General features: G+C 45.8%; 1 protein-coding gene across 1 annotated transcript in view; it reads left to right on the forward strand.

Annotated features, from left to right (window-relative positions):
• The first annotated feature begins 402 nt into the window (after positions 1 to 402).
• Slc27a2 (solute carrier family 27 member 2) overlaps positions 403 to 20,821 on the forward strand; it is a 40,421-nt gene continuing 20,002 nt past the window's right edge. The window contains exons 1-4 of the mRNA XM_006986475.4: positions 403 to 1,360; positions 12,658 to 12,867; positions 16,511 to 16,669; positions 18,563 to 18,687. Coding sequence (XP_006986537.3) covers positions 883 to 1,360; positions 12,658 to 12,867; positions 16,511 to 16,669; positions 18,563 to 18,687 — 972 coding nt within the window. The 5' untranslated portion in view covers positions 403 to 882. The remainder of the gene's footprint in view (positions 1,361 to 12,657; positions 12,868 to 16,510; positions 16,670 to 18,562; positions 18,688 to 20,821) is intronic.

Genomic DNA, 20,821 nt, shown 5'->3' on the forward strand with positions numbered 1-20,821 from the left:
TCCTAGTACCAAGAGGCATTCATACAAAGATCACACTTCTTAAAGCAATGACTTGTGAGAACTGCCGTTATTTACTTAGTTTGCTCTGTGTGCTTTCTTGGTAACTCTATGTTGAACTGGATCCACAACACTGTGAATGCTGGAAAGCGGATCACTTTCCACTGCTTGACTTCCAGCCTCAAGCTAGGCTCGCAACGTCTAAAGGGGCTGGCAGAGGCAGCAGCGGTGGCAGGGTCTGGAAACAGCTGGATGTGACTATCTCTGGTGCTTTTGTTCAACCTTGAAACCTTCGCCACAGGAGACTGCCAGGGCAGAGAAGCCAATGTGAGAAACAAAGAGAGATGGCGGAAAGCCCTTGGGACTAAGGAGGGGAGGTAGGACTCTGGGCTGGCGGTGGCACCTGGTGCCCGCTGTTAATAATAAGGTCGCGGTGCGTTTATAAGGTCCTTGATTAAACAAAGGCGCTCGGTGATAAGAATAACTAGCAACAGCTCCACATCTGAGTCGCCACCCCCGATCTTTTCAACGTGGGCTATTTGCGCCTAGCATCCTTTGCGCGGAGAACTGGATCTCACCTGACTCTGGGCGTTGAATCCAAGTGCTGCGGAGTCCTGGGCCACCCAGGCTGGCAGGGGCGGACCCGTGAGCGCACGAGGCGCACCCCACGAGAGGGGGCGGGACCCATCTCCGTCCAGCCCGCAGCGCCGCGCACGCCTCGGGCACCTGCAGCCCAGCGGCTACCTGCAGTCGCAGCGCGTCCGGCCGCCCAGCCCGGTTGCCGGCTCTTGCTCCGCTCATCGCCGCCCGCCCGCCGCCGCGCTGCACGCCTCGAGCGCTCCCTCGGCCCCGCTGGGGACCGGGGACCCCGCAGCCGCCGCCGCCATGCTGCCGGTGCTCTACACCGTCCTGGCGGGGCTGCTGCTGCTGCCTCTGCTGCTCACCTGCTGCTGCCCCTACCTCGTCCAGGACTTGCGGTACTTCCTGCGGGTGGCCAACCTGGCCCGGCAGGTGCGCAGCTACCGGCAGCGGCGGCCGGTGCGCACCATCCTGCGGGTCTTCCTGGAGCGAGTTCGCCAGACCCCGCACAAGCCCTTCCTGCTGTTCCGCGACGAGACGCTCACCTACGCCCAGGTGGACCGGCGCAGCAACCAAGTGGCACGGGCGCTGCACGACCAACTGGGCCTGCGACAGGGGGACTGCGTGGCCCTCTTCATGAGCAATGAGCCGGCCTACGTGTGGATCTGGCTGGGACTGCTCAAGCTGGGCTGTCCCATGGCCTGCCTCAACTACAACATCCGTGCCAAGTCTCTGCTGCACTGCTTCCAGTGCTGCGGGGCGAAGGTGCTGCTGGCCTCCCCAGGTGAGCTGCAAACCGCCGCCGGCCGTAGCCCGGGGGGAACGCGGCGCCTTGGATGCGGGGGCTGCTGTGTGGTGGGAGGCAAGGGAGGCGGGAAAAGGGGGTCAATTCGAGATGTGCGACGCTCATTAATAATGTTTAGACTCGCCAGAGGTGAAGTGGCCTATCTATCGAGGCACTTGTGCTGAAGCACTTCGGTCCTCCAGTGTGGGGTCCAGTTTCCTTAAAACACCTAACACAATATTGAGCGCTATGCTGTTTTGTTTATAGAGACGACAAGAAGAAATGTGCGTCCGTGTTCCTCACGAGGCAGTTCCCCCACCCCAAAATTTTCCCAGGGGACCACTGAATATGCACACTCTTGCTTTTAATCCTCACAACACATGGAGGTTATTGTGGGACATACAGATGAGACCAGTTCCACGAAGAGTCAAAGCTTCATGCCCACAGTGTCAGGAAGACTCGGGGTTAACCAGAGGGATCTCATTCATTCCCCTAGTCAGTACTTAAAACATTTTCATTAAAATTCAGAGAGGCTTGAGAGAGAACTTCGGTGGATCCTGCCTCTAGCCCTTGGTAGACTTTCGATCACGGGAAAGCCATTTCCCAGCTCCATCCTTTCCTTTCCTCCCTGTCTTGAAGCTGTCTTCAAGGCTACTTCAAGATCTTAAGTGCTGTTAGCACGCTTGGCTCCTCACTACAGTGGGGCTGACTCCACCTGACGCTCAGCGAGAAGACTGGGGATCTGTGGCTGTGCTCTGGTGAAGCCCCGCTGCATCTGTAAAAAACGGTGACTCCTTCATTTGGGTGGCTGCCTTTGACCTAAATGAAAACTTCATGCAGAAGTGATACCCAGGCCAGAAAGAAACAGAACCTGCTATCTACCCACAGAGCTGCTGAGTTACAACAGTTAGTCTCTGAACTCCGTCCTTGTGTCTCTGTGCTGGTGCCAGCTGGTGCTTCTCTCAGTAAGGAGAGGCCTAACCTGGGCTAGGCTAAAAAGACATTAGTGGCAAAACAGAAGATGAAGGGATGTAGAAGTCCTGACTCTTTGGGAAGCCTATCTGTGCCAAACACTGCAGTGGATGGCGCTAATACTCTGGGAAATTAAAACTCGTGCCTCCATTGTAAGACTGAGCAAGGTGAGGCAAAATTCCCAGCCTAAGTCCACCTTCAAAGCCCACGTTCTTTCTTATCTAGTGCCATCCTCTACACGGATGCATGCGTTAGAGCTCCACAGAGTCAAGAATCTGTCCGCTCTGCCCTTCACTTCTTAGCTCGGGAAACTGAGGCCAACTAAGCAGTTTGCCTAGTGCCCCCCAAAAGTCGAAATGTCCATTTACTTCTAAGAAACCAGGAAGTTTTTAAGCCTGTCACATGTGACGTAAAGTATGTAATATAAAAAGTTGAGGTTTCATACAAAAAAATGCAAAAGCAGAGAGATGATGTTAAAGGCACCAAATTATGGGAAGGGCCTGGTCATTTTAAGATACATCCCAACAATCTCTAAAGACTTCACTGGTCCATAACTGGGAGGCTCTGGCAAAGCTGTTGTGTGCCAGCTTTCTTGGAGCCAAGGTGTTAATGGCCTGTGAGTGCTCCACTGGGAGCACCTTCAACATCTGCTCAGACTCAACCACTCCATTCAGGGGACTTCGTCAAGCTTAGAATTTGAAGAGACTGAAGTTTAAATGACTAATTGAGTTTGGTTTTGTAATAAGAGTCAGAAACACAGCCACTTACAGGTTGGCTATCCCTGACCTGAAACACCCTGAACCAGAAGTGTTCCAGATTTCACATTTTTTTTTCAGATTTTTGAATATTGGCATACATCTTATGGGCCACCTTAAGGATGGAGTCCAGATCTGAAGAGTGTACTTGTGTCTTGTGTATACCATTTTGCTTTAGCATGATGGTAACTTTATACAGTACACTTAATAATGCTGTGCAGGAAGCAAAGATACACGCGGCAGCGCTGTGGGTTTGTGGCCACGCTCAAGAAAACAGTTTTGGAGCACTTCCGTTTTCAGATTAGAGATGCTGAACCAGCACTTCCTGCCTAGGGCAGACCGTAGTGGCCTGCCACAGGACACCATGTTTACATGGAGAGTATACTGGAAGTCCTACATTCAAATCAGACTTGAACCTACCCAACTCTCACCAGCCTTAAGATGAGACACAATTTAAAACCCAAATTGTCCTTCTTCTGTATCCCTGAGATTTCTTTCTGTGTGTCACAGAGTTATACTCTGACCTAAAATAATTCCTGAGAAAGTGGAAAAATAGAGTCTAAAATTGCATGATTGGTAGCTGTGCCATGTGGAAATGTGTAACTAACCTTTGAGATAGGACACATATTTGAAAAACATTGTCTTTCTCCAAATAACAGGGATACCTTTGTACATCATACACTCTGACCTGGAACAGTTTCTACAGAGAGAGTACCAAAGTCCAAAATCATGTACTGAGTAGAGTGGAAATATGTTGATTGGACTGACTCTTAGAGTTGTTTGGGGAAGGCAGGACCTTAGAGATACTGTAATCCTTCTGATATGTTTATGCCCATAAAAAGTTTATAAAAGAAACTTTAGTAAGCATAAGAATTATCATTTTAAAAGACAGATTCCAGGATCTCACCCTCAAACTTCTGATTCAGTAAGATCCTGGTGGGACCAGCCCAGCCCTGCCTCAGCCCCAGATGATCTAAGAAGGGTTTCTGAGACTCAGAGTTCCACTTGTTTTATAGCCAAGCAAACCCTGGCCCATGGGAGGACGTCACATTACCGGGCTTATGAGGACAGCCAGCAACAAAGAGCTGGAGGCACACCCAGATGTTCCGTTTCACTTACAGGGCTTATAGGGTTCATTCTACCAACAATATGAGCTTGGTACAGAAAGGTGAATTAGTTTTGTTTTAATGTTTAATTATCACATATAATAATAGGTTTAATTCTGACCTTTTTGTTCAAAATTTGCTTTTGAATGCTGGGCATGGTGGTGCACACCTTTAATCCCAGCACTCAAAAGGCCCCTGTGAGTCCAAAGCTAACCTGGTCTACATAGCAAGTTCCAGGACAGCTAGGACTATGTCATGAGACTCTGTCTCAGAAAAAAAGAAATTATTCTTGATTCTCTTCCCCTCTTCTCTGATCCCTCTCTGACACCCCCTTCTCCCCCTCACCCCCACCCACAGCCTTCTTTCTGCTTCCGTGTCCTATTCCCCCACCTTCCTCTCTTTTTCCTCCTCTCATGATCTTTCTGTTACACACACACACACACACACACACACACACACACACACACACACACACACACACACACACCATAATCTAGGATCCAAATGTGAAAGAGAACATATCATTTTTCTCTCTCTGAGTCTGAGTTATCTAACTTAATACTTTCCGGTTCTATGCATTCTCCTGCAGATTTCATGATTCCAGTTTTCTTTACTGCTGAATAAAATTCTATTGTGCATGAATAAGTTTTCATTATCTATTCATCTAATGATGGGCACCTCGGCTGACTCCATTCCTTGCTATTGTGAATAATGAGCATGGAAGTTTAGGTATTCTGCGTGTAGATGCCCAGGAGGGTTCTATCTGGGTCATGTAGTAGTTCCATAAACTCCACCCTGGTTTCCAGAATGCCTTTACTGGCATACATTCCCAGAAGCAGTGAATAAGGGCCCCTCTTCCCCCACATCCGGTCCAGAAAGAACGTGGTCTTTTCAAGACCCTCTCAACAATTTCTGGTTGTCTTGAAAGAGAAAACTTCTCTGCTCCATAACTGTGAGAGTTTCGACCCTGTTTTCCCAGCTTTTGCAAAAGAAACTTATTAACATGGTGATTGATGTTAATTATTGGGAGGTTTCTTGAATGCACAGGGTCATTTTTGAGGTGATGTAAGGAAAGAGGCAGCTAGAAGTATTTCTTTCATCTCTCTTTGCTGTTGACTTCTGGATGAAGGTCAGCCTGACTGGGGATGAGACAGAATCTCACAGTTTTCATCTGCATTTCCCTGGTGGGTAAGGTTGTTACACACTTTTTAGAATATTCATTGACCACTTGTGTCTTCTTTTGAAACCTGCCTTGTTGGTTGATGGGGTTTGGAGTGTCACTTTTGCAGTTGTCTGTCCATTCTGGATGTTAGCCTCCAGTCCGAGGTGTCGCTAGCAAGGATTTTCTCCTGTTCTGCCGGCCGTCTGTTCACTCTGCTGGTGATTTCCGCCATTAGAGTCCTGTTCAGAAAGTTCTTGCCTTTGTCTTGAAGTTCGTTCCTCACACAGCAGTTCTCTGCAACAGCTTCAGTGTTTCAGCCTTTACATTAAGGCCGTTTGATCCACTTTGAATTGATTTTTGTGCAAGATTAGAGATGTGGATCTCATTTCATTCTTCTACAGATGGAAATCCAGCTTTTTCAGTACCATCTGTTGAACAGACTATTTTTTCCAGTGTATTTTTTTATATCTTTGTTAAAAAAAAATTAGGTGGCCATAACTGTGTGGGTTTATTGTTGAGTGTTCTGTTCCATTCTGTTGGTCCACATGTCTGTCTTTGTGCCAGGATCATGCTGCCTTTGTCACTATGGCTCTGTGGCATAATTTGAAGTTAAGTGTCGTGTGATACCTCCAGCAACGTTCTTTCTGCAAATGATTTAACTATTTTTAGTTTAGGAGAGGTGAATTTAATTCTGTATTTTAAATTTCAGCTTTTAAGCTGATGATAATTCTTGAACTCTTCATTTCAAAGAACAAGTACATGGGCTGGAGAGATGGGTCAGTGATTAAGAGCACTGGCTACTCTTCTAGAAGACCTAGGTTCAATTCCCAGTGTCCACATGGCAGTTTACAACCATCTGCAACTCCAGTCCTGGAGGAGCTTATGCAAAGACATGTGGGTAAGGAACATTTGTTTTGAGAAGTAATCCAGCAGGCTTGATTTTTGGAGACTCTTAAAGCTATCCAGGCTCAATTCTTTAAAAAAAAAAAATCCCAATTACTCTTTAGAAATTCTCTCTGTATAAAGAAAATCGAGGCTCATGAATCCTTGTCTGAATTTTCTCTCAGAAAATGTGGTTTTTCTCTCTGTTGTACATGCCAGGAGCCTTCCCCATGGCAGAGTATAACTTTATTAACTACATGGGAAATTATCTTCAACTGTATAAACCTCTGTCACTGCTGTGGTTGACAGAAGACAATTTTGTGGGCCAATTGTTTTCACACAACTCAAACACAAAATCCAGATAGAACAGGAAATTTCCCTCTCCCTCTCCTTCTCCCTCTCTCCATCCTCCCCTCCTCCCTCCTCCTGCCTCCCTCTCTCCCTGACCCCCAGGTAAATTAGCATCACTAGTTATCTGTAGGGGGGATAACCCAGTTGTCTGCTGGCACATCCTCAGCTCACCAGCTAGGTCTACACTACCTGTGCTCACCTTAACAGTTCTGCTGGTTAAGAACTGTTTGTACATTAGGCCGGGCGGTGGTGGCGCACGCCTTTAATCCCAGCACTCGGGAGGCAGAGGCAGGCGGATCTCTGTGAGTTCGAGGCCAGCCTGGGCTACCAAGTGAGTTCCAGGAAAGGCGCAAAGCTACACAGAGAAACCCTGTCTCGAAAAAACCAAAAAAAAAAAAAAAAAAAAGAACTGTTTGTACAAAGTTGTAGGAATAGTTCAAGGAACTCTGACATAAAGCTGAGGTCCAGAGAGACTGTTGGCTGATCTGGGTTACCTTCCACCTGTTTGGTGGTGGTGGTGGTGTGTTTGTTTGTTTTTAAGTTTAAAAAAATTAAACTTCCTTTCAAACTGTGACTTCCAGCAGTTTTCAAAGATATTTCATCACTGAAGCTTCTCAAACAAAAGAATTTTGTATGAAATGAAAGTAGTATTGGACAGGACAAGGTGGCTCACATCTGTAATTCCAACACTATGGAGGCTGAGGCGGAAGAATTGCCATGAGTTTGAGGTCAGTTTGAGGATAACAGAGTGAGACCCTGCTTCAAAACAAAAGGGAAATAACTAAATAAAACTAGTCTTGGGGCTAAGGGTAAGGCATGCCATGTGAGCTTTTGCTGCCATGGTTGGGCGGGGGGTTAAGAAGATAACTAGGTCAGTAATCTTAGAATCCAGGGAAGGAACTAAGCCATGTCCACAAAGCCTGGGACACTTGGGAGATTTGTAAGTCTTTTGAGAGAACTACAGAGTGCGTCCGAGGAGGACAGACAATGCAGCTGGACAGGTGCAGTGGGAAGGGCATTCTGGGAAAGGGGAGGACCTGAGGCAGTTTTGATTCAGTCCATAGCACAAGCTGCTTCACTCAGTAATTGTACTGTGAAAGAACAACAGTGACATAGACTTTAATAATGATCATTTTAAGCTGGTTATTGACAAATTTTTAATGTAGAGCAAATAGACTTGGAGAATCTGGTCACGGCCAGTGTCAGTGACCTCACTTTTGTGGGAACAGGTCATTTTCTAATCTGCACTTGAGCTCAGAGCCCATGCAGTATCTTAAATTGCTTCATTGCACTTAGTCTCAAGGATGAGATTTGCTTGCGCATCTTTAAAAAGGCCCTAGAAACGGAGCATACAGCAGGCATTCGACAGGCCTTTGTTGACTTGAAGAGCGGCACCATTCTGGGAGGTTATAACAGGTTTTCTTTCCTGAGGCTTACGAGTCATTGAGTTGAGCGTGAAAGCATGAAAAGGGTTGTAGCACAATCAAATACATCCTAATGTGAGAAAAGCTATTTCAACTCAATCACCCCCAGGCTCAGAGACCTCCCCCCAAAATGTTCTGCTGACAGTCTCTCCAGCCCTTCCATCAGGAATCCAGGTGCTCTCCCTGAGTTTCAGTGCAAAGAGGGAGTGAGTGATGAGCACCGAGTGGCCTGGGACCACACTGGCATCTGTGCATAGGATTATGGAGGACCCTGTCCAATGACCTAAACTCAGACACTCAGTGAGTAATACCTTCAGGGAATGAGATTCCTAGCCCAGCAGCTCAGGGTCTGAGTGGAACTAACTTGAAGATGTTCGCAGACGTATTTCTTCTCTCATAACTAAAGTCTGGGGGGAGGGGTTATATAGCTTCATTCCAGAACAAACTGGTGTGTTTCTAGCATGCACGGGATGGCAGTTCGTGTTCCTGGGGGGCAAGAGGAAGGAGAGGGGTTCAAGCAGCAATCTCTAAGTCAGCCGTTAATGTTACCAAATCGGAAGGAGAAAGGCTGGGATTTTTCTGGATAATGAAATGTGAGCAGCCAGTGTTTGAAAGACCCTCCCAGAAGACTCTGATAAATAAGAAAGTAGATGCTTGGTAGACAGGTAAGATGCATGCTTATGTCTATCAAATGCTAGTAATTATGCAAGGCCTGGTAGGACCTGATTGACTTCACCATGGGCAGTACCCTTGATTTGGAGACTGGTTAGAGAACACTAGCTTTCATTGAGGGGATGGAAAATAAGCTCAAGTAAATTATTTAATTGCACAAATGTGAGATGGAGTATAGTTTTCTGTTTTATTTACTCCTGTTAGAATTTGTAATGGGAAGGAAACACTTTTTTAACCTAGGGTGATTTGCTTTCTGTAGGAAGGCTAGGAGAGTGTGTCTCTGTTGGAAGAGAGTTCTAATACGCGGCATATTGAACAACTGACAACCAGTGATTGCTGCTACTCCACACTGCTGATGGAGCTGCAAGGATTAGGCTCACCGCCAGCATTTGAAGAGCTGTTCCCACACTGCCTCTGGGTCTATGTTAGCACCACTTTGAAACATTTCTGTTGTTTTTCCGAAAGGCCTAAGTCATCACCCTGAGCTGCCTGCCCAGCCACCTCGTACTCCTCGGTACATCATGGTCCCCATATCCTTTCAGTGGCTTTATTTCTAAGCGTTCCTGGGATGTTTTTACCAACTTAATCAATCACCTCTTCAGTCAGCCAAGCTAGGGGCACATCAGGCTACTCGAGTGGATATCTGTTTCCTAGTGTCAAGATTCAGATTTAGTTGTAGCGCTCTGACGCAGAGTGAGGAGAGCTGATTGGGCTCTTCATCCTCGTTTCTTTCTGCTCTCCAGAAACGGGCAGGTTTAGTCAGATAATTCTCTTCTTTTTTTCTTCAAAAGAAATGGAAGTTGGAGGAAACTAGAGTACAGCTTAATTTTGTTATTTTTGGGGTTTTTTGTTTTTTGTTTTTGTTTTTTGAGATGGGGTCTTGCTATGTAGCCCTGGCTGGCCTCAAACTCACAGAGATCCTCCTGCCTCTGCCTCCATGAGGTTTTAAAACTTTTAAGATGTTGAAATCACTTGATATTCTTCTCTCTCTCTCTCTCTCTCTCTCTCTCTCTCTCTCTCTCTCTCCCTCTACCTCTCTTCCTTCCTCCATCCCTCCCTTCTTCCCTCTGTCCCTCTGTCCCTCCATCCTTCCCTGCCTCCCCAAGGAGGGTGTGTGTGTATGTGGTGTGTAGTGTTAGCTGCTCACCTCTCTCACTCTGCCTTGCTCCTTTGAGGCAGTTTAAACTTGGAACTCATTAGCTGGCAGCCAGCAAGCTAGAGGCATCCTCCTGTCTCCACTCCCAACCCCTTCCCAGAAGCTCTGGGGTTAGTAATGAGTGGGACTGTACCTGGCTTTGTGTGGGTGCTAAGATCCACACCCCAGTCTTCACACTAACACAGCAAGCACTCTTAACCAAGCACTCATCTCTCCCACCCAACCCCTGATTTCCCACCACCCGAGTGTATACTGCTCTCTCTGTGAGCGTATTTCCCTCTACAATATAAACCTAGACTGAAGAGGAGCTGCTGGACCGACTCCACAGCCTTCCCAAGCTTTCAGTAAAGCTTGAGTTATGCTCTCCATCAAGATGTACAGTGATTACCTTATTACTCATATCAGAAGCCCACATCCTTTAACACCACAGGGCAAGTCAAAAGGATACTCTCTTCTACAAGGCAAAGGCACTTGGTCAAAGCTTAAACCACAATGGCGATGCAAAGAAGTTGGAATTCCAGATACCCGGTTGTAATTGTTTTTATTTTGTGTGTCTCTTTCCATTAGTAGAAATGGCATTACTAGTGTATTCCTACATCATAGGGTTGTTGTGAAATCAATGTAATGTATACCTTACAAAACATTTTAAGCAAATGAAAAATGTAAAGCTTGTCTGTTTGAAGATGACAGGTATAGGCAACATTGAGATGTGCCACCTGTCCGCCGCTTAAGGCCTCAAGAGCACCTTCCTCAGCTAAAGAGAGAGTCAACCGCCACATGCCCCAGTTTGAGTGCATTCAGTGAGGGAGCCGGTCCGACTAGCTGATTGGAAAGCTCAGAGGCAGGGGCCAACCCCTTAAGTGGAGATAATCCCAAAGGCCCATTCCAGGCCTTCCCCAGATGAGGACCTGCTGGGGAAGCCACTGCTGTGACTGTATGGGTTCAACTTCTCCCTCTATCCAGTCTACTTCCCCTGGTCACCTCGCAGGTCCAGCCCCCAAGAGCAACTCCTACACAAACGTCAGCTTCCCGGGGCAGAGGAACTCAGATTGTGACAAGCAGAATTATTTGAGTTGATGTGTCCTAGTTGGTTGTCATAGCAACTACATAGCTAACAGATAACATTACACCCAGAATTCTATATTTCAGTCTTCACATCAATAGCTTAACCTAGCAGAGGGAAGACGTCCCTATCTAGTGAGGAAAGCAAGACCCTGACCTCAAGGTGGCACCTACATAAATCATAGTGGGCGGAGGCAACAGCTAACCCCTTCCATCAAAGAGAAGGATCATGGACCAGGTACCTGCAGGGAGCCCTAGTATTTAGAAGTCATTTCATTCCATGGTAGTAAAGGCATACCCACCCAAAGTATTCCAAGTTGCCAATCCTTTTAAGTAAGCAGTTTCAGCTTGCCCCTGGTCTTCCACAATGATGCAGTCCTTTTGTCATACGTTATGATCCCTTAATCTTAAGGATTTCATGGTTGACTAGACTTGAATCTTGGCACACTGTGTACTAAACATCCTGGGATAAGTATGCTCAGACCGGTGTGGGAGCCAGTGAAGAGAGTGGCCAGCTGTCGAGAAGTGAGGTGGCAGAAAGATTGACCTCTAGGCTGTCTTGAAGGAAGATGGGGGATTTTCTGAGTGACTAAGGTCATTCTACACAGGCGGAATGGCCTGAGCAAAGGTTATTAAATGCGAGCACATTTAGTAGGGGCGTCACAAGAATCAGTATGAGTAGAGAAAAGGGGCAGGTGGCAGACAGAGATGGCATCAGAAAGGCTGGCAGGGATGGGACTTTGGACCTGCCAATGAGGAGAACTGACTCCATCCTAAGGGGTGTGCTGCCACTGAAGAGCTAAGGGTGGGCGGCACTGGACGGTGAGCAATGGTGAAGGGAACACCACTGGAGGCAGAGAGAGATTGACATCGAGGAGACTGGTCAGTAGACAATGGCTTACAACTCCAGGTCCAGGGAACCCAACACCCTCTTCCAGCCTCTACAGACAGCAGGTGTGCATGCGGTACGTTATGTGGAAGCAAAACACCCATATGCATAAGATAATAACAAGTAAATCTATTTTACAACTCAAGATGGGTAAGCTTAAAAGAGGTTTCATTTCATAGATTAAAGGCAGAAAATCAAAAGAGCGGGTGTGAAATAAGGACTGCATATCAAGTCAGAACTTTTTTTTTCCTTACCTGACCCGTGTTTGTGACACCTGTATACTTTCATGACTGATACAGACTTTACAACAATCACGACCTTTAATGTGTGGCATGTTCTGGAAATGCCTATTTCACTGTATTGACATTTTAGTGTTACACACTTACTATTTGGTTTTTCCCAATGCCCATTTTCGTGATGTCTTCCACCAATCATTTGCTGGGCTTATGAAACCACAGACTCAACAACCTTCATTCTATCAAATATTGGCTTTGTGTGTGTGTGTGTGTGTGTGTGTGTGTGTGTGTGTGTGTGTGTGTGTGTGGTGTTCAAACACATCAAATTCCATGCTAAAGTTCATTAGTAGGGAGGCATGGTAGCACATGCCTTTAATCTCACCACTGAGAAGGCAGAAGTAGGTGGATCTCTGTGAGTTTGAGGCCAGCCTGGTCTACATAGCAAGTTCCAGGACAGCCATGACCACACATAGTGAGACACTGTCTTTAAAAAAATCATAACTAAATATCACTTGTATCCATACATTTTAGCAAAATATAGGTTGATGCAAAGTATCATAAAGTTATGACACTCAATACATGCTTAATCAACTAATGTAGTTTGCTTGGATTGTTTCCCACTAACTTAAGAACTACAAGAAGCTGTTGAGGAGGTTCTGCCAACCCTGAAAAAGGATGGAGTGTCCGTCTTTTACGTAAGCAGAACTTCTAACACAAATGGCGTGGACACACTACTGGACAAAGTGGACGGAGTGTCGGCAGAAGCTACTCCGGAGTCGTGGAGGTCCGAAGTCACTTTCGCCACACCTGCCGTATACATTTACACCTCGGGTACCACAGGTAAATAAGAGAGGATTTCCAAGACACAGACCTGTCCTGGAAGAGCTAACCGCCCACCTGGCCTTTTAAATATTCTGTTTCCCTAGCAAAACTTATCAGAGAACTAATGCTTCAGGGTACTGAGATATTTCCCCATGAAAACTGACCTTATGTTATTACACATGATCTCATTTGCTTTTCCCCAGCTCTGTGCACACCTACTCAGCTGCTATAAAACATATAAACAGTTCTTCAATAACTACAAAAGTAGTTGAGATGATGGATAAAATTTGATCCTGAGTGGGCTGTTAGAAATTTTTAATGCTTATTGTATTTTGACCCTTTTATATCTAGAGTCTGTCTGTAATATGTAATTGATATAAATGGGACATACCAGAGCACAGCTATGGGGTGATATTTACATAAACGATGGACTGATTTCTCCCACACAGTACTGATGTAGAGTGAGCCTCGCACAGGTCCTAAAACACTGTGTGTCATCAAGTGTGGGAGCCTTCACTGTGCGCTGGCGCGTTATGAGCTGTTGAAGAAGCATTGCAGGAGCTGCTGCTTGGAACAAGCAGTGTCCCATGTCACTCTAACCAGCATTCTCCGGGGGACTCAAAGACATTACTCACTCAGCTCCCTCCTGACCTTGCATCTGCCCATTTCACAGACTCAGAAACTTATAAAGACATTAAGGACTTCCCAGGACAAGAAGTCAAGTGTCAAGACTCACCTTGTGGGCTAACTCCAGGCTCATACAATTACGATGGTAACACCCCTGGCCTAACAATGTAATAAACATTCAGCCTCTGCCTACCAAAAGACAGGGAAAGTGTTACCAAGGTGTAGTAAGCTGACGTCTCCAGGATATGTGAGAAAAGAAGGCAGGAAGCCAGCCCCACATGTTGACAGTAATGAGCATTGTTGTTATTGTGAGGAAATTAAATTATGAGTCACGTACACATGCTCCTTGTAATTAATCAAAGGTTAAGGTTGAAGGTTCTGTGGCGCCTGTTATCTCAACACCAGCCCACGGAATCTCTGTCCTTTGCTCCAACAGGGCCCTCGGTAGCCATCTGGTAGACTGCAGTTGCTAGGCCCCAATTTAACAGGAATGCAGGTAACCCTTCACATAAGGACTTCCACCTTCATTTCAGAAGAGTAATAGAAGGCGTAGATGAGATTACAGACCTTGATTATAGCTGGGATGAGGTGAGCTTCTGGCTAGTGATGGGGAAATCCAGTCCTAACACTGAGGAGTATGGAACTTCTTCGCAATACGTGTTTTGTCAGGGAAATGGAAAACTCGTGTTTAGGGATGTTTTCTGACACTCTGAAAATTAATTCCACAAATCAGCATTGATATCTAGTGAGAAAACAGTAAGACTGATGTCTGTTTTATTGTTTTACCTAAGGATGAAATACCTGCAAATTACTCTTGTGTAAAGTAATTAAATGAGTCCATTTAAGCACTTAGAGACCAAAGGTTTTCCCTATTCCTCCAGGGAACTAGGTAGCACAAAATTATGTAATTGTTACAAAATATTCTTCTTGATTGATTAGTATAAAAATCTTAAATTAGGGAAGTTCCAAAAGTACTCAAAGTCAAGAAGGTGAGTCTTTTTTTAAATGCAACTCTGAACTTTTGCTATTTAAATGATTCTTTTCTGTGGTAAATACAATTGATTTGTTGATGGTTTCTTCTATTTATTTATTTTTTTTTTATTCTATGTAGTTTTCACATCATGTATCTTGATCCCATTCATTCCCTGACCCTTTGCATCTGACCTCTGCCCCTGAACCACCCCACCCCCAATAAAACATCACTCGAAGGAGAGCCAGATGGTGGTGGCGCACACCTTTAATCCCATCACTCGGGAGGCAGAAGCAGGAGGATCTCTGTGAGTTCAAGGCCAGCCTGGTCTACAGAGAGAGTTCCAGGACAGGAGCAAAGCTACACAGAGAAACCCTGTCTCGAAAAACCAAAAAATAAATAAATAAATAAATAAGAAAGAAAGAAAGGAAGGAAGGAAGGAAGGAAGGAAGGAAGGAAGGAAGGAAGGAAGGAAGGAAGGAAGGAAGGAAGGAAGGAAGGAAGGAAGAAAAAGAAAAAAAGAATATCAAATAATTGATATTTATTTGGGTTGGGGATTTAGCTCAGTGGTAGAGCGCTTGCCTAGCAAGCACAAGGCCCTGGGTTCGGTCCTCAGCTCCAGAAAAAGAAAAAAAGAAAAAAAAAGCATTCAAGAGGAAAAAAGGAAGAAAATAAAATGAGGAAAATAAAAAGGGGGGAATGAATTAAAAATCTCATCATGGAAGTTGCAGGAGTTTCTTCTGTTTCTCAAAGTTAGTTTAGAGTGGGGCGTTATCAGGAGTTCAGTGCCCTGGGGCGCTGACAAAGGAGATGGATTTGGATGTGTTTTCAGTGACAGGTGGCTTACTGCCCACAGAACAGACTGTTCCCTGGGCAATGTCTGGCTAAGTGCTCAGTCCTCAGGGACCTACCTGCCTGCCTTGCCACGGAGCAGAGCTGTCTCCTTGTGTCTTAAGCTCCAGCTCGGCCCCTGAGCAGTGACTCCTCCTCACTACTAAGTCTTCCAGGGAAGCAATGAACTTTGAAAAGAAAGCCTTCCTTAACTGTGCAAATTATTATTAAGAAAGTGCAAGTGCACTCAGTTTAGCACACGCTAACACTCCACTAGAAACCGTTGACACTTCTCAGATTGGCGAAAAGCCCAGTGTTTGAGAGTCCCTTGGCAAGGCTGTGAGGAAACAGCCTCATGTTTTACAGGCCAGGGAGTGAGTGGGGATCCCCCTTAGAACTGGCTGGCTGCTCTTTGTGTACTCAGATCACAAAGAAGTGGGTCTGGCCTGTGGCATCATTTATAGTGTCAATTGCCATGTGAACAAGGTAACTCACGGTGGCATCACTTGAAATAGCAAAATTATATAAACAAATCATAGCTTTCTCATACAAGAGACACGAGGCAACTGGGAGAAGAAATAAATGGTTGGAAACGTGAGGGAAATCTACAAGTGTGGAGATCTTCCAAGAAAAAAAAACTGCACTATATTCGTATTTGGAATGAAATTGGCAAATATACATATTCATTACAAAGGAAGGGATTAGTGGTCTGCACTATTGTGTCTCTGAAACTTAACTTCCTCATCTGTAGGTTGAGCAATATAGTTCGATTTATCTCTTAAACTGAAATTGTTGAAAATGCCTTACAAAATAGTGAGCCCAAGGCAGGAATCCATTCTCTTCAAAGGATTACTACATCATCTGCCTGAGTTGGGACTGAGCAAACTATGCCTTGAGAACCCTATACAGCCTCCGCATGTTCTCAGAACAGGGCCACCGTTAAGCCTTTATGTATGTGCACAGCTGCTCTCAGCACACTAGCAAATATGAGTCAGCACAGCAATGACCGTATGACCCCACAAGACCTAAAATATTTACTCTCTGGTGTTTTTGAGGAATTAAAAAACATACACACCCATGGTCTGACTGCTCACCCCCCACACACACACACACACCCCACCTTCAAGCAATTCTTCCAGCATGACGAGAGGGAACTTTATACACCAGATCTCCCTCCCACACTATAAAAGGCCAACCTGACTCACTGATGCCTTCTCTTATGTCTTTGCAAAGGTCTCCCAAAAGCTGCAACCATCAATCACCATCGCCTGTGGTATGGAACTGGCCTTGCGCTGGCGAGTGGGATTAAGGCCCACGATATAGTCTACACCACCATGCCCCTGTACCACAGTGCGGCGCTCATGATTGGCCTCCACGGGTGCATCGTGACTGGTAAGCTCTGTTTCTCTCACCAGGCATCAGGAGTTGACACACAGCCAGTCACATCTGCTCATGAGGAAAAGCACATCTGGCTACTTTCTTGTCGACCAGAGACAGTCTTTACTCCAGCATTGATTACAAGGCCCTGTGGTTCACGAGCAAGCATCTGCAATCATTTCGGTTTTCCCAGGCCTTAACTGTTCAATATATCTAGGGAGAAATTCCTTTTCTTAGCGTCTGTAAATAATTCTCCACCTTCAGAAACGGGCACGTCACTCTCCGGCAGTATCGACACTTCTCTGCCCGTTGTCCTTACTCTTTATTCGTCCTTACTTCCTCGGCTTCCTGGCCTTAGTCAGAGTAGCTGGCCTGCCATCAGCTCCTCGGTCCCTCTCAAACATCACCGTCCAAACAGGAGTCGGCATCGTGTGTCCCTTCAGGAGCATTTATGTTGCTTTCACCCATAAAGGTTCGGTCCCATATCCCCCTCTTCTCCCATGTGACATTTTAAGTAAGCCTTAAAAATAGACACATTTATTTGAGATAAAATATATAGCACATATAATTATGTATATACATATACATTCGTGTGTCTATAATAGGCCGGAAGTTTGCAATTCTGAGTCCGGGTGGGATAGTGTTAAAGGCAAGGCCTTTGGAAGCGTTAGGTCGTGTATGTGGAGCTTTTGAACATTGGATTGGTGCCCTGATAAGCAGGTAGAGAGTCTCCTCGCTGGCTCTGCCCTCCCGCTTAAGAGGACATGAAGAGGTGATGGCCATTCCCAGACCAAACACTGGTTTGCTGATGCCTTGCTTTTGAACCTCACGGCCTCCAAAACTGGGAGAAATTATTACTTCTAGTGTAAGCTAGGCTGGCCTTGGTCACCTTTTATAGCAGCTTGAACTAAAACTCATGGTCCAAGCATCTATTTCTTTCCTTCATCTACTGACTCATCAGCTCTGAGGTGCTTTGCCTGGTGTCAGCCCCGCCCTCCAAGAGCAAAGCATGGCTGGGCATGGGCATACTACTGGATCTTCAAGGGCAGAGTGGTTGGGGGGCCCTGGAATAGACAAACAAGTACCTTCAACACCACAGACACAGGCAAAAGGAGAAAAAACATTTTTGAGAGTCTCTTCTCGACACTAGTCATCAATGTGTTTAGGAGAGAAAATAAGCGAGTAACGTGAAAAGTGGGTATGGGCTTCCTGTTGCTGCTGTAACAAATCGCCAGAAGCTCAATGGCTTCCAGCAACGCAGATTTGTTTTCTCGTTGTTCTGGAAGTCAGAAGCCCGAAAACCAGCTGTCTCCGGCTGGGTTGCACTCTCTCCGCATGCTGAAGATCTGTGTCCTGGTCTTCTCCACTTTTAGAGGCTGCCTGAATGCCTTGGCTCATGGTCCCTTCTTTTATCTTCAAGTCTTACCCTCCAACTCCCCCCTTTACTTTTCCTCCTCTTTAGATACCCTTACAATTGGGTAAAGAGATAGTCTGGGAAAATCTTCCCACCTCCAGACCCTTAGCTTCATCACATGATCACATGCCTTGCCACACAAGATAATATGGTCATGGGCTCTGGTGGTAGCTCACTCTCTGGCTCTCTCTGGCTCTCTGTCTCTGTCTCTCTCTCCCTCTCTCCCTCCCTTCCCCCCTCCCCTCCTAGGATCCCTCTTCCTCTCCTCCATCTCATAAGCCTCATTTGGGCCCCTGGATAGTATTAGGATGATTTCCCATGTATCCTCTCCCCAGATCGGAGGCCCACATCGGTGAAAACAGGTCTCCATGGTGCTTTGCACTCAGTGTAAGAGGCACTCCACACGTGTTCGGTTTCATTCCTTTTTAAGTTTTCTAATCGGAGAGATTTTTCTGTGCTCCTTCCCTGATGTTGTCCTGTGCTTTTTTTAATAGGGGCTACTCTTGCTCTGCGGAGCAAATTTTCAGCCAGCCAGTTCTGGGACGACTGCAGGAAATACAATGCCACTGCCATCCAGTACATCGGTGAACTGCTCCGGTATCTGTGCAACACACCCGCGGTAACATTCCCCGTGTTTTCATGTCTTTTCACGGTCAATAAGATGTTCAGAGTTTCCCGGGATTGTGCCAGGCTTCTGCTGACTCATCTGTCTCAGTTCTCAGTTCAGATGTCAGTCTGTCTGTTACAATCCAATGCTGCGAGCACCCTTACCATCTAGAAAGACCTTGATGGGGGAACAGTGACTGTTAATCTTATTGCAGTTTTTGTTCTCTGTCCTGTTACATGTTTTCACACCTTCCCCTTCCCAGGTCCTCCTCTTTTCTTCCTGCATGTGACAAGCCGCTGTCAACCCCACCTTAAATAATAGGTCATATGTTAACCTATTTGAGTCACTCCAGCAAAAGTCATCCATCTGTAGATGGATAGATCTATCTATGTTTCTGCCTCTATGTTGTACATGTGTGTCTTGCCTCCTGCCTTCCCTGGGCTCTATAACTTTGTAATAGTTTTGTCTCCTTGGCCTCCCTTACCCTCCCTTTCACCCCAGTTGTTCAGAAAAACATTTACTTGATGCTGTTTAATGAATAAATCTACCCCCAGCTTTGAAACAAGCAAATCACATCTGTTTCACAGAAACTCCAAGGGTCTTAGGTCCACCCTGCTTGGAGCTATCCAGATACTTTGACAAGGTTGTTCACAAGAACTCCCCCTGTGCGGTCCCTGGTAGGTCCTTGGGACCTGATCAGGGTTTCTTAACAGTACCACTGCTGTTGTTTGGGGCCTGCTAAGCTTTGGCTGTGGGAACCTATTCTATGCCATACAGGACGTTTAGTGGCTTCTCCAGCCTTCATTCTCAAGATATCAGTAGTGGCCTCCCCTTCTGCTGGTCCATGATAATTACGATGTCTGTAGATACTACCAAATGTCTCCCAAGCAGGCAAGTTTGATCCTTGTTGAGAACCACTTGACTAAATAGTACAGAGCATCCACCAGATTTTAATCCCTTTGAGCTACTCAATCAACAAAAAACCAAGCTCAAACGACCACTGAGTTGGTTAATCACTATTGGTTAAGCATCTGTTACATTCAACTTATATATCCGGTGCTGAGTGTCAAAGAAAGAAGAAAAAGACCCTCCCCCTTCCCCCCTCCCCTTCCCCCTCCCCCTCCCCAGTCAGGCTTCCTCTCCTCATATCACTCAACCTCTGCTCAGATGCCAGTTCACAGGGAGTCCCTCCTACCAACAATCCAGCTTGCCTTCCTGATGCTCCGTCCTGTCTCGACATCTCATGGCACTTATCCCAAATTGCACCCGTCAGGTTGAGGTTGCTATCTGTCTGCCTACCCCACTAGTGGGACTCCACGCGAAGGCCTCATTCACTGGTCCTCGGCGGCATCGAGATTAGAAACCAGCATCCCAGGCACCAACACATTTTGCTGACTGAACCCCTAAGTTCTTGTTCTGGAAAAAAAAAATGTTTACTTGAGGGAAGTAATTTTTTTTTCTTCCAAAATGTTCAGGCTTAGCATACTTGTAATTTCTTGAAAGTTCAGCAGATGCATAAAGGTCATAATTATCTATGGGATAAATCAGGACCTTTTCCCTAACAGCATTTTCTACATTAGTACTTCATCTGGTCCTCATGATTACATATCCATCTATTATAACCCAGAAATAGGTCCGGAGTCTTTCTACTTGGCAATTCTTCTCTGCTGTAAAGGCATTTGCCTTATCAATTAGAAGTCTCCTAGGGGACTGTGTTCTATTTATTTTAAAAGATCTCCTTTGAACTAGGGAAAATAGACATGCTTGTGTGTCATGTTTATGCTCTTCAGAGATAAACTTATACACACTTGGATCTTTCTTCTTTTTTCTTAATGTTACCACAAATGCTGGGAAACAGTGATGGGTTTTACACTTTCAAAACACTGTGTGCTGTGAGGTATAATCTGTGTATAGACTCTTCTCTTGGACTGGGTCTGGATGCTGTGGGTTTCCCCTGAGTGTTCCCTGTCTGCAGACTCCTTGTAAGAAGTCTAAGGAATGAACCAAGTTACTTCAAAAAGCCTTTGGTGAAGAAATTTTATGAATCATGGGTCATTCTAGATGACCCAGATTCTATACACCTAGGGAGAAGTTTTTAAAGGGTCTTGACACCTGTGCTTACATGAAAATACACCACACATACAAA

This window comes from Peromyscus maniculatus, chromosome 4 (assembly GCF_049852395.1).
Source record: "Peromyscus maniculatus bairdii isolate BWxNUB_F1_BW_parent chromosome 4, HU_Pman_BW_mat_3.1, whole genome shotgun sequence".
Taxonomy (NCBI): Eukaryota; Metazoa; Chordata; class Mammalia; order Rodentia; family Cricetidae; genus Peromyscus; species Peromyscus maniculatus.